This window comes from Uloborus diversus, chromosome 5 (assembly GCF_026930045.1).
Source record: "Uloborus diversus isolate 005 chromosome 5, Udiv.v.3.1, whole genome shotgun sequence".
In the NCBI taxonomy this organism is placed as follows: domain Eukaryota; kingdom Metazoa; phylum Arthropoda; class Arachnida; order Araneae; family Uloboridae; genus Uloborus; species Uloborus diversus.
The window spans coordinates 155,529,164-155,541,694 of record NC_072735.1 but is presented as its reverse complement, the minus strand read 5'-3'; the positions used below and the strand labels follow the sequence as shown (position 1 = coordinate 155,541,694).

Below are 12,531 nucleotides of genomic sequence, written 5' to 3'. Positions count from 1 at the left end.
ATTTTGAGTGTGTCCAATATTTCAAAGCTTGTAGCTCTCGGTAAAATGCGACTATCTTAATGCGAAAAGTATCATTTTGTAGGATTTAGTCTGCTCTTTCCAAATATGTACTTATTTTCTTTGTAGGTCTTACAGAAATTTCAGAAATCAGTCATTTTCTCAGAATTTTGTTTTTTTACACATTTTCCTTAAATTTACCAAAACTCGGTTACGGTTAAGGATTGGACACGATAATGGGTGGTTCTATGCTCCGCTTGGGCTCTTCTATCACCCCCTTTCGTATGGCAGATTCGATCGAACTCACCCTGTATACAGTAAAATCTGTAAAGTTGACCTCCCTTGTAAGTTGACCACCTTTCTAAGTTGACCTCTTTTTTCAGACGCAGAATAAGTCCTATTCCATATAAATCCACCTCTATAAGTTGACCACCTGTTTAAGTTGATCGCTAAAGTAGAGCACCGCAAGTGGTCAACTTACACAGGTTTCACTGTAACATTTCCAGGAAAGTTATTTTATCTGAAAGCTTAGACTGTGTGCTCTGCAGAGCATTTAAACTTAGTCGATTTTCTGTGTTTGTACCAAAAGACATCTGAAAGATGAAAATAGAAAAATAACTAAAACGCAAAATCATCTATGTTGATTGCGTGAACCGCATCAAATGTTTTAATTTATTTTTTTGCTTTTTTTTTACAAAAATTTATTTTTTTTAGGCGAAAAAAAAAAAACGTTTTTTCCCCTCCACTTGCAACGTTGCAAAAAAATTCGCTAATTTACAATCAAGCTGATAAAATGCAATTTGCGAAAAGTCACGGTTGGGATTTTCGGTCTCTCGTAATTGTTCGGAAAACGACGAATCGAACGTTGAACTTTCATTCACCGGACGTGTCATTAAGTCTCTAAAAATAATAATAGAAGAAGGGAAAAAAAGTTCGTTCATGTGTCCAGGATGTGCAATGTATGTTCGCTTCCATTCTTTCATGTGATGGGATGCACAATTGATGTCTTGAACAGAGGAAAATTAATCGAATTTGTCATATTTGCTTCCTATTTTCTTCAAAACAATTGATTTTTCCTTAAAAGAAAGCTAAAATAAAAGTCATTCTTCCAGTTCCCCCCCCCCCCCCCCCATAAAAATAGATTGCAAAGTAAAATTTGTGAAGTGTAACATTTAAGTTGTAATAAAAGTAATAATAAATTTTAAAAATCGAAATAATTTGGTTTTAATAATAATAAAACAAAAGAAAAATTAATTTGAATTTTGACATCTTGAATTCAAATTATGTTTTTCGCAATCACGAGTGTGTGTATGCAGGCGTGTGTGTTTGTGTGTGTGGGGGGGGGGGTATGTGTGTTTGTGTGTAGGGGGCATGTGTATGTGTGTGTAGGCATGTGTGTTTGTGTCTGTGTGCTGGCATAAGTGTGGGGGTAGTTGTGTATATGAATGTGTGTGTGTGTAGGCGTATGTGTTTGAGTCTGTGTGCAGGCATCAATGTGTGGGTAGTTGTGTGTATGTGTTTGTGTATGTGTGTGTAGGTGTATGTGTGTGTGTGTTTGTGTGTGTGCGTGTGCGTGTGTAGTTGTGTATGCATGCGCGTGTGTGTAGGACATGGATGCAACCTGGAGACGGTTTTCGCTATATGAGCAGTATCGTGAGGAGCCGGTCGACGGTGATGGTGCGGAGGGTGGCGGTGGGAAAATAAAATCAAAGAACGCCAAAAACAGTCAAATGAAAGCCATAAGCAATCGTGATTGCTCAAAAACAGAAATTAAGTTGGTTTGATATGAGGAATGTGTGTCGGCCCGCCTTTCATCCTACCCTAATTTTTGAGATTATCTGACTTTATCTACTTAAATATCATTTTCTGGATTTTATTACTTGAATGGTAAGAACTAGTTAATAAGAGATTTTAAAAAATATGTAAGAGTAGAAAATATTGAATCATGGTAAGGTGACTACTTTTTAACTTGACATGTTTTCGTATTCCCCTGAAGCGTCTAGTTATCATATTCTCGCTAAACCTAGTCGTCCAGTTTTGAGGAAGCATGTCAACAATAGTGGTTGGCGCGATCACTGCTATTATGTAATTCATGTCTCATTAATTATGGTTGTAGTTCAACGCGTCGCTTCCGACCATACACTCCTATGCAAGAAATGTAATTTAGCGATCTGTACCGCCCCTCAGCACAGGAGCGAATACTAGGGGGGGAGTTAACCCCCTCCCCTAAAATGTCGACAACTTTCAACTTTTTTTTCCATCGACATAGTGTACAAAAAATTTATGAATAAAATGTAGACGATTTCCGCAATCTTTTCAATTTATTCTTTTAATATTTGAAATACTACTTCCTTTCATTGCTTATGAATTTAATAGGTGAAGAAAATTTATCTCACCAGCGTCACTTTATCTACCAGTTTGGTGGCATTCTCAGCTTCAATGAAATGACCTCTGCCTCCAGCTCGGCTATTCCCTAATCTAGACTGATGAGTTCTAATAAAAACGAAAGTGCAGTCTCTGGTTGTGATAATCGGGCTGTCTGGTACATTGGATATTAGTTCCCCTTCCTTTAGGGCGGTAACTCAATGCTAAATCACCCTATATAGTTCGTAGAAGAAATCAGAGACGAAAAGTAGTTAAAAAGTCTGCCTCACTATTGTTGACACTCGGCAAACTACTAACATCAATTAGGGTTGGTAAGCCGGTAAGTGGAACCCTGTTTTAGAACAGTTCGTTTTTGAAGTCTTATACGAAAATTTTGAAACAAAAAGCTTAAACTTATTGACTTATTTTATCTTGGACATTATTAACAAACAAAAGTTCATCTTTATTTCCTAAAAGAAAGCTTTAAATGTTCTTGACGACTATTGTTTTCAAAAAAATCAGATGGGTGTCCCCCTTACCCCATAAGAAGGGGTAAGTGAACCGCCCACCTTTTATTTTAATTTAAAACTAGCACGTCTAAAAATGGGTTTAGTGGATCTTACTTGAGAAAGTATGTAAAATTTTAGTATAAAATTTTTTTTGTAAATTCATCCATGAATGACATATCTACCAACATTTAAATCTGTAAAACAGAAAATTATAAAACAGGAAACGAACAGTTCCATCTGTGTAATTTATTGAAAGCCTAGGTAAAAAAAATTACTTATAGCAGTGTTAAATAAACATAATACATTTGATTAAGACCAACTTTGGAAAATTATAAGTTGAATAAGAAATTGAAAACACTAAATGGCAGCGTTATTTAAAGTTGTCTCAGGGAGAATCATTAAGACTTCATTCTCAGTAATGATTCCAACACCATCTGCATCAGGTCAATAAATTGTGGCTATATTTCTATCCTTTCTTGCAAATTTAGAAGTATTTTTTTCATTTACTTCATCAACTTTTAAAATTAGAGCGACATAATACTTTATGGTTTTATTTGATGCAAGTTTCACGTACATAGTCAACAGCTTTTGCCGTTTTCGTAGCTGAACCATCAATTCCTTCTAGGTCCTTATGATTATCTTGTATTTAATCCGCAGAAATTTCTTCATCAGAGTAGATTTTCATTTCAAAATCGAAACTATTACGAGAGCCCATAACTTACCCCATAAGGAGAGGACTAATATAGTGGGGAAAATTTACGGTATACGCGAAGCCCCCTCCTCTTAGACACTTTTAAATAATAAAAATGTAAAAATTCCTTTTGCAGTATGCACTTTAGGAGGTTAAACTATACGTTTTAAAATTTAATGGGCATTAAAATGATAATAAAGCTAACCTGGGAACACTTCTTTGAAAATTGTTGCTCGAACTCGCTAAAAAAATCTTTTCGGAAAATTTATTTGACAGAAGTTTTATCGCCCGAAAAAAAGTTAAATGACGCGCAAATTTTTGCAAAACCGATAACACATAAAATGTGACATGATCATATAAAAACAAGTTAAAACACCGAATAGTACATATTTTAGCTTTCTTTTTTTTTTTTTGAAATATTTCCTGTGGCAGAAATATGAGGCAGCGAGAAGCAAAGGGATATAAGTGGATGATTTAAAGTTATGAGTAAAACGCATTTAAAGTTCTGGGTATGCTTTCATTGTAAAGTTTTTCTAAATCATGCTGTTCGGCAGCAACCACCAGGGGCTTTTTTTTTTCGGAATCGCGTTACCTCTCAAAAGTTGTAGTTTTGTATCTTCAATTGGGGAAAAATTGAAAAAAAAATTCTAAGTTGACATCTTCAGTTCGCGCATGAGGCTGAAAGTTTGAGAAAAATTGTTAAAAACTGAAACTTTCAGAAAATAATAAAATTATTATTATTTTTTTTCCACAACATAACAGCTATAAATTGTCAGTATATAGCTTAGTTTGAACCTAAAAAATATTCTATAGCTTTTAAATAAGATCTTTAGTTCGCAATTATATTTTAAAATTTGGCTTCAAATTTCAGGAGTTTTAGCACAATTTAAGGCGCATGCGCAAAACGAAAGATCTTATGTAAAAGCTACAAAATATTTTTTTAGGTTCAAACTATGCTATATACTGACAATTTAAGGTTGTTGCCTTATAAAAATGAAGAAAAAAGAAAAAAAAACTAGTTTTATAATTTTTTGAAAAATTCAATTTTTAGCATATTTTTTCCAACCCTCAGCCTTATGCGCGAACTGAAGATGTCAACTTAGAACTTATGAGAGGTAATGCTTTTCCGAGCAACGCGTCTGCAAACTGCCCAACGCAGTTACCAGGTTTTTTTTTTTTTTTTTGACGCTCTTTTGGTATGGATGCGGAATCTTCGATGAGTGGGTCCCCTGAAACAGTGACCTTAGTTTCACCTCCTCACCCATGTTTGTTGCCTCTGCGGTCTGCTAGTATTTTCAGTCGTGAAGAGTACTTTGTAAAGACGGATACGAAAACCATAAAGCATTGTTAAGCATAGCATCATAAAAGGTTTTAAAAACAAGATGAAACTCTTATTTTCCGTCCATTCTTCTGGTATCTCATTTAACTTAGAGTTCGTTAACCTTTTTGTTATTGTTGATGTTAACCTACCACCCATGTTACCTTGTTATCACATAATATTTCCTTTTTATTTGCCTTCGATAATCACGGGAAATTTTTCCAAAAATCAGAAATCACAAGCACATCCGGATTAACTTCTTTAACACCCTGAGACTAATCTGTGATAGTTGCTCTCTTTCCAACCACACATTCCTATATTTAAAACATATTGTAAGATAGGCTATATGGACATTAGGGTATAGGTTTAGACTCTATGGGCATTGATATATTTGTAGATTAGACTTCAAATATTACAATCCATTTTGTATAGAATCTAGAGATAATCTTTCAATAGATTTGGTAAGCACTATTGACTGTGACGCCATTCATCATCGAGTTCATAAAGATTTTCCTCAGTCAGTACTTCGGATTTCGACTCTTTTCGCGGCCTAGACTAATTTTTCTGACAGTTTTGGGATTTATTTACCCATTGTATTATCCGCAAATCCGCAGGTTAGTTGATAATATACATTCGTCATTGGAATTAGATTAAAAAATCTACCCCCGGTGTCTTCTGACTGGACGACTAAAAAAAAAAAAAAACTACGCTCAGTGGCGTGACCAGGATTTAAGTTCGGAGCGTTTCTGATGAAATACTTTTTATTACGTACACTCAAATTCGAAAATGAACCATAGGATTCCAAATATAACTACCGTTTCCCCACATCACCAACCTTTTTTCGCCCTCCATTTTTTTTAGTTTTCAACAGTTATAGCCTTATTTTTGTTTGCAGAAAAGAGGTGAAAAGTTCAAAAGCAACATTTGTAGCAAGGTTGGAGATCCATGGTAGCATTCCCCCTAAAATATTCAATAAATTTTCAAATACGGTCTTTTTTCCTCAAGCAGTTTGTTTTACAATTTTCTCGGCGGAAAACAAGAGTATCGGACTCCCTCCTATGAGCCCCATATAATAAAAAAATTTCAAGATGAAAAAATTAAAAAAAAAAAAAAAATCTTGGAAACACTACATGTTGCAAACGAGTCACACCGCAAATCTTCAGTGAAGAAACTTCCCGTATTATTCATGTGTATTCAAGTTACATTCACAAATGTAATTAAGATTTTAAATGAATTAAATATGCTTATATTTCATTAGTGCATATTTATACTGCTGGGGACGCACCGTCTCCATTGTTTATCACTTCTTGATGGTATTGAAAAATATTTTAGGGGAAAATACCCCCATGAACAAAACTCGATATAAATGTTTATGCTTTTAAACTTTTCATCTCTCTAACACCTCAGAAGAATGTTAATATTATGTTCCCCTTCCCCAACTAAAATAATGGCTACAAAACTTGAAAACTGAAAAAAAAAAGTGTGTGTGTTGGGGTGGGGGGGGGGGCGCATTTTCCAAAAAGTGGGAGATGAAAGGTGGTCATATTTGGAATCGGTGGGTCATTTTACATATGAGATAGTAAGAATGGTGTCAAAAGCATTTTGACGGGATTTTTTTTTTTTTTTTTTTTTTGTCACGCAGTGTTATCAATGAGTGAAATACGCCTGCAGAGAGGCGTTAAAAGTACCTCTGTACATAACTTATATCTTCAGTGAACGATTTCAGCACGGACAGCGGACAGTCGTTTGAACAGATAATTGTGTGAGAAAGGCTGAAAAAAAAAAGAAAAAAAGCTGTAACCAGGTTTAGGTGGTGGTGGGGGAAAGGGAGGAAGGCACCAACTACGCCACTAAAGTATTCCAAAGTGGGGCGTGTCTCTGTGTTGCCCCCAGTGGAGTCGCAACATTCCCATGCACTTGAATGCTTCTAACGTCCATTGGAATCTCCTACGGACCAGGTTACCGACCCACGGTTTAGGAAAACCAGAGCTATCTATTTTCAGGGAAACTTTCCAACACAAACAAAAACAACTGACCGTTCCGTGCGAGCGATCCGCTCAGCCGTTCAGGTCCACTTTCATCAGCTGTTAACGGACATCGCTCGTCCCATCGATGCCAACGGATCACCGGTCCACGTGAACTCATCGGTCACGGTCACTTCCTGAGACAATTGGGGGTGGCAAGGAATGAGAATCGGCAAAGTTCGGCCGATGAGGGTCACTTTGGAGGCATTGCGGCATTTAACCGCTTTTAACTGGGTATCCCAGACACGGGAACTCGAATAAATTGCATTGCTCCGGGACATCAAGTATGGGTCAGGACTTGCGCTGTTACTGATCTACTGTTTACTAGAGAAGGAAATTACTTCCCTTGTGGAAAAAAGAGCTGAAACAACTTATCAAAACGCATTTAAGAAGTAACTTTTTTTTTTCTTTCAGTTGTCTTCTTTAGTAAGTTAAACGAAGGAGAACAGAAAGACACTAAATCAAAAGAAATTTGATTTTTTTTTTTAACCAAGGTTTTTAAAATTCTACCTGATTAGATTTGTGAATAACAAGGACTCCGGTTCGAACCTCGCTACTTGCATCTCTTTTTCCTCCCTCAGCGCAAGTAGCCTGAGCATTCTTGATTTTTCCACAATGAAAGCTTAGAGCAATGGCCCCTCTAGATGGCGCTGACGCTTAACGGGCTCTGACAATTTATGACTTTTCTGCGTAAAACCGATGAAGCTCATGCATCCACCAATCAATGTCAACGCTTCCAAGTTCGTTTATTTTTGATTGGACGTCGGCCATTTTGACCGCAAGAGACGCTGAACGGAACCCATGCATCCACCAATCAATGACAACGTAATGGAAATCAGGGGTTCCTGGTAGCGCCCTCTTTGTTGCCATGAGTTTCAGCGATTGTCACGGCCCACTAGCGCAGCCAGAAGGTTTTTTTTTAATGAAAAATACCTACTGGAGGGAATTTTTTTGGTAAAAAATACCTATGGGAGGGGATTTTTTGATGAAAAATACCTTCTGGAGGGTTTTTTAAAATCAAAGATACCTTTTGGAGAAGTTGCTTTTATCAAAAGTACCTTCTAAATGGATTTTTTTGATAAAAAATACCTTCTAAAGGGTTTTTGTCATCAAAACAGCCCTTTCATATGCATAAACTACTGTATTAGAATTTGCATTTATGTTAAAACCAATGACTCTTGGGGGGGGGGGGGGTACTTGACAGCGGTCTCAGCGAAGGGGGGGGGGGTCAAACCCCCTCCTTCGCTGCGCCACTGTCACGGCCTATAAGAATTAAGTGGGGCCATGCTTAGAGTCAAATAGGATTTTACGGTAAAAAGTATTGGCAACAATAATGCAAGTATTTTGTATGTAAAATTTTCAGGAAAATTTTCCAGTGTAGTAAAAAAAGTTCCTTATTCTTTTCACAGGGGCGATCCGGACAAGAGCGACCACTACGGCAACACGTGCCTGCACTGTGCGGCGGGCAACGGGCACACGGATTGCGTCTCGTTCCTGGTCAACTTCGGGGTCAACCTGTGGGCGCTCGACAACGACTTCCAGACGGCCAAGGAGGTGGCCGCCCTCAACCAGCGCGAGGCTGCGCTGCGCCTGCTGGACCGGGCGCAGTCTAAGCACGCCCTCGTCAACAAGAAGCTGGTGCAGCGGTTGCGTGAAAAGAGCGTCTATGACGCGGAGAAGAGGATCAAGAGGTACCGAAAGTTGCAGGCGAAAGCGGCAAAGAGGGCCGAGAAGGAGGACAAAATGATGATGTCTTCTTTCCGAAAAGATTCTAGGTAAGTGCGCAAGGATGGTAGATATTCTTCTTACCTGTAGGTGAGACGATTTAATGACGTCATAGGATCAGTGGGTACTATACATTGCGGTTCTAAATTGCTTTTAGATATAAAGAAGGTTGATGTGTCCATCCAGACGACAAATAATTGCATGGGAACCTAAGGAAGAATTAGAATTCCAACCTAAACTTTCAACAGTGTTGGGAAAGCGAATGAATGATACGAAAAGTTGCAAACGCGCTTTCATTCCTTTTTGCTTCACCGTATGTGAGGTACACAGTGAGGGACCTCCGCCCTGCACTACCAACTAGGGTTTCTCAGGGTATGGACCTGACGGCCGAGGGCCACTCTCGTCTTTCAGGAACAGTTCAATCCACTTACGACTCTAGGCACCATGGACCCAGGTACAGACGCCTGGACTCCGGTGGCACCCATTGCCTACTCGCTGTCCCAAGTGACTGTGCAGATATAGATCTGTCCAAACGTAAGTAAAGAGTTGTAGTTTTACATACGTGGATGCTACACCATCGCAAAACTCTCCCTATTTTCCCCGGGCACGGGACCGGCATAGGGACGAGTTCGGTACCCCTGCTAATCGTAGAATGCACTCCGTGATTGCATTTCCCAAGACGTTTCGTACGATGTTATCAAAATAATACTTGAAACTATGATGTAGTGCAGTTTTCTAAGGACAATGTTTGCTCTGATTCTCCGGCACCAACTAAGAGAAAAAGGCTTCATCTTCTGAGTGGAAATTTGCATGCGAAAACTTCTTGATAGTCTTAGGATATACAGGGGTGTCCATCTAGGAGGGGGGCATGGCGCAGACTGTGCCATTAAAATTTTTAGGGAGCTGTTCTGAGGGGTATATTTCTCATTTTAGATGGGGCTCTCGCATTTTTTTTTTTGGGGGGGGGGCTCTGCGATATTGATGGGGTTGCGCCCTGCCCCTTAGGGGGGGGGCACCCCCGGATATATGCTACATAGGCAGGTACAAAATGACGTCCGAGGCGATTGCTTGTATTGCTTTATCTAATGGGAGAATTCGTTTCTACTTTCCTCTTTTCTGCCTCTCAAATTGGAATGCGACCCTATATTCCATGGAATTATTGATCATCTGGCAAGATACTATCACCCCTCTTAATTTGTAAAAATAATTTAGAATCGTCTTGTATAATCTCACTTTCAAAAGTTAAGAACGTATTGGTAAATACGAGAGCTGTATAAAAGTATGACCTTTTGTGTGAAAACCATGAGCTGATGTTGAAACTTTTCTCCCCGACCGTTAATAGTTTCAGTAGCTGATGAACAGATTTAGATAGTTAGATTGAGTTAGTGAGTAGGGTTCCGTTCGGCTTTTTTAACTTCATGGAAAATAACCGAACGATTGGAGCAGTGAAACTGCATTAAATTTCGGAAGAAATTTTGTGGCCAGTCAAGCGGAAACGATTCGAGCTATAGGTGCTCCATACCGAAACAGGCCCCTTCTCGAAATGCTACCAACAATGACATCACCGCTAGAAGTGTGGGGGAATTTCAAAGAAACTACTTTAAGGATGATTAGGTTTTTAACACTCCAGTTTAGTCAGTTTTTTTTTTTTTTTGGCTGAAGGTCGGATACTGTTTTAAGCAGGACTGTGGAGTCGGAGGGAAAATGACCAACTCCTGTACTCCAAAACCAGTCAGACTCCACCGCCCTGGCCCTCGTACATCGCTCACTTTACCTCTGCCGCAAACTGCAACTTCTCCATCAGTGGCGGATTTTTAGGTTGGGGGGGGGGGGGAGGGCGTCGCAAAGAATTCTTGGGGATCTATGTCCCTCACATAAGGATGCTAGGATAACAGCAGCAATACGGGTCGGGCAGAAAAGGTATGAAATGCAGGGAAAGGATAAAAAATGTGATAAAACTTCTTTTTTAATGTAAAATTGACATAAGACCAAGGAGGTCCGTTGCATGATCTGCCAAAAATGCAAGCTGTAAAAAATTAGTGACCCCCTCTATCAATCACTCAAAAATGAGGGTTTGAGAAACAGATCCATTTTGAAGTTCTCATGTTGCCAATTCAGGTTGCTTCCGCAAATTAGCTTTTACGCAAGGGGGGAATTATTTTCTTTTCGTGCTGAAACTGTTGGCAGTGATATTAGCGTGTATAGATAGAGTCGGGTCAGAAGTGACTCCTTTATTTGTGTACACGAGCCCCTGAGGTGAAAGGATGAATATATATATTGTGTTTATTATTAATATTAAAATAAAATATTAAACGCAGTTTGAGATAAATTAAATTTTGTAAATTTTCAAGAAGGTTCCACCCCCCTTAACGAAAAAACACTCATACGTAGCTAAAGTATTACTGGTTATTTAAAACACTTTATAGGCCTTGGATCGAACATGTGTGCACAAGAGTAGATCTTGTTCAATATACGTGCAATTATTGTAATGTAAACTAAAAAGATTAGAAAATCATGAATTCTTTGTTCTCGGAAAACATTTGAAGAACATATTAGAATAATTTTCAACTTTTTTATACATTTAATAATTATATTGCTTAAATTTTTCAGGTTCTTGTATGGCCCTAAGTTTTCCGACATAGTGAACGTAGGGGAGAAGAAAGACCACGGTGCTCTTTCAAAGAAAGTTATTTTATCCGGGCGAAAAAAGAAGACAGTAGTGTTCAGGCCCGGAGATGTCATCGGAAGAGACACTGACAGCACCGTGACTAGTGACATTCCTTCGAGAGCAAGTTCGTATCTCAGAAAGAGTGGCAGTACTTTAGATTCGGTGAGGGAGAACAGCGATGGCGGCTCTTGCTCGCCCGATAATCCGAGTCGGCAGGCTTCCGACACTCACTCCAGCGATGACGCCAACAGTGACGTTCTGCAGACTGCAGATTCAGGCATTGGTGACGAACTGCACGACCCCACCCACGTCGGCATTTTCGACAGGCCAGGATTTGGCACGGTCGCTTTCCGCAGCTCCGTCGTCAACCTGGCATCCGTGCTCGCTAACAGCGCCGAGAACAATAACGGAGACAAGGACCGCAACGCCTTGAACGATTTTCACAGTCGCCAAAGCAGCGGCAACAGGGTGAGTTTCGCCAACGATAGCATCGGTAGCGCGGGAAGTCTGGTGAGGCGTCACATCACGTGGGAAGATGAGTGCGATGCTGCCGACTACGACGATGTCGATGACGACGTGTCTGATGATGACGACGACGATGATGACGCTACGGATGAAGAAGATTGCTGCTGTGATGTCGAGGAACCTCTAAGCCTTTTCCTAGCCACAATTGGACTAAATGACTACATGCCGCTCTTCCAGTCTGAGCAAATCGACTTAGAGGCCTTGTCCTTATTGTCTGAAGATGATTTAAAAGCTTTAGGTATGCCGTTAGGTCCCAGACGAAAACTAGAAAAGGCTGTTCAACAGAGACTAAAAATTATGGAGCAGCCCGGCATCGTCCAAGACAGTAGACTTTAATATTTTAGAGATATGGATCAATGTCTTGTCTGGTCATTGACACTTAAAGATGCAATATTTTCAGTTTGATTTTATGTCACGAAGACTCGAGAAAAACGCATAAAACTTTTTCCAAAAAAGTGAATTATTTTTGTAATTATACTATATGAAAATGTAAAAAATAAAGAACTTTAATTTAACAGATATGTCTTATGACATAGAAAAATTTGTGCTTACTTTACAGTATCTAGTACTGTAAAAGCACTTATTTTCGGGAAAATTAAGGTATCGGTGATTTTGCGAATTTCATCTGAACCTAACCAAAAGTTGGAAATAAAAATATTTCCCGAAAACGATAGACTTGCAAAAAAAGTGTTCTAACAGTAATTTATTTA

The 12,531-nt window shown here is 39.0% G+C and overlaps 1 protein-coding gene across 1 annotated transcript in view; it reads left to right on the top strand.

Annotated features, from left to right (window-relative positions):
* Nucleotides 1-12,307, top strand: part of LOC129222381 (ankyrin repeat and SAM domain-containing protein 4B-like) — a 98,368-nt gene extending 86,061 nt beyond the window's left edge. The window contains exons 2-3 of the mRNA XM_054856882.1: nucleotides 8,313-8,678; nucleotides 11,239-12,307. Coding sequence (XP_054712857.1) covers nucleotides 8,313-8,678; nucleotides 11,239-12,157 — 1,285 coding nt within the window. The 3' untranslated portion in view covers nucleotides 12,158-12,307. The remainder of the gene's footprint in view (nucleotides 1-8,312; nucleotides 8,679-11,238) is intronic.
* The last annotated feature ends 224 nt before the right edge of the window (nucleotides 12,308-12,531 follow it).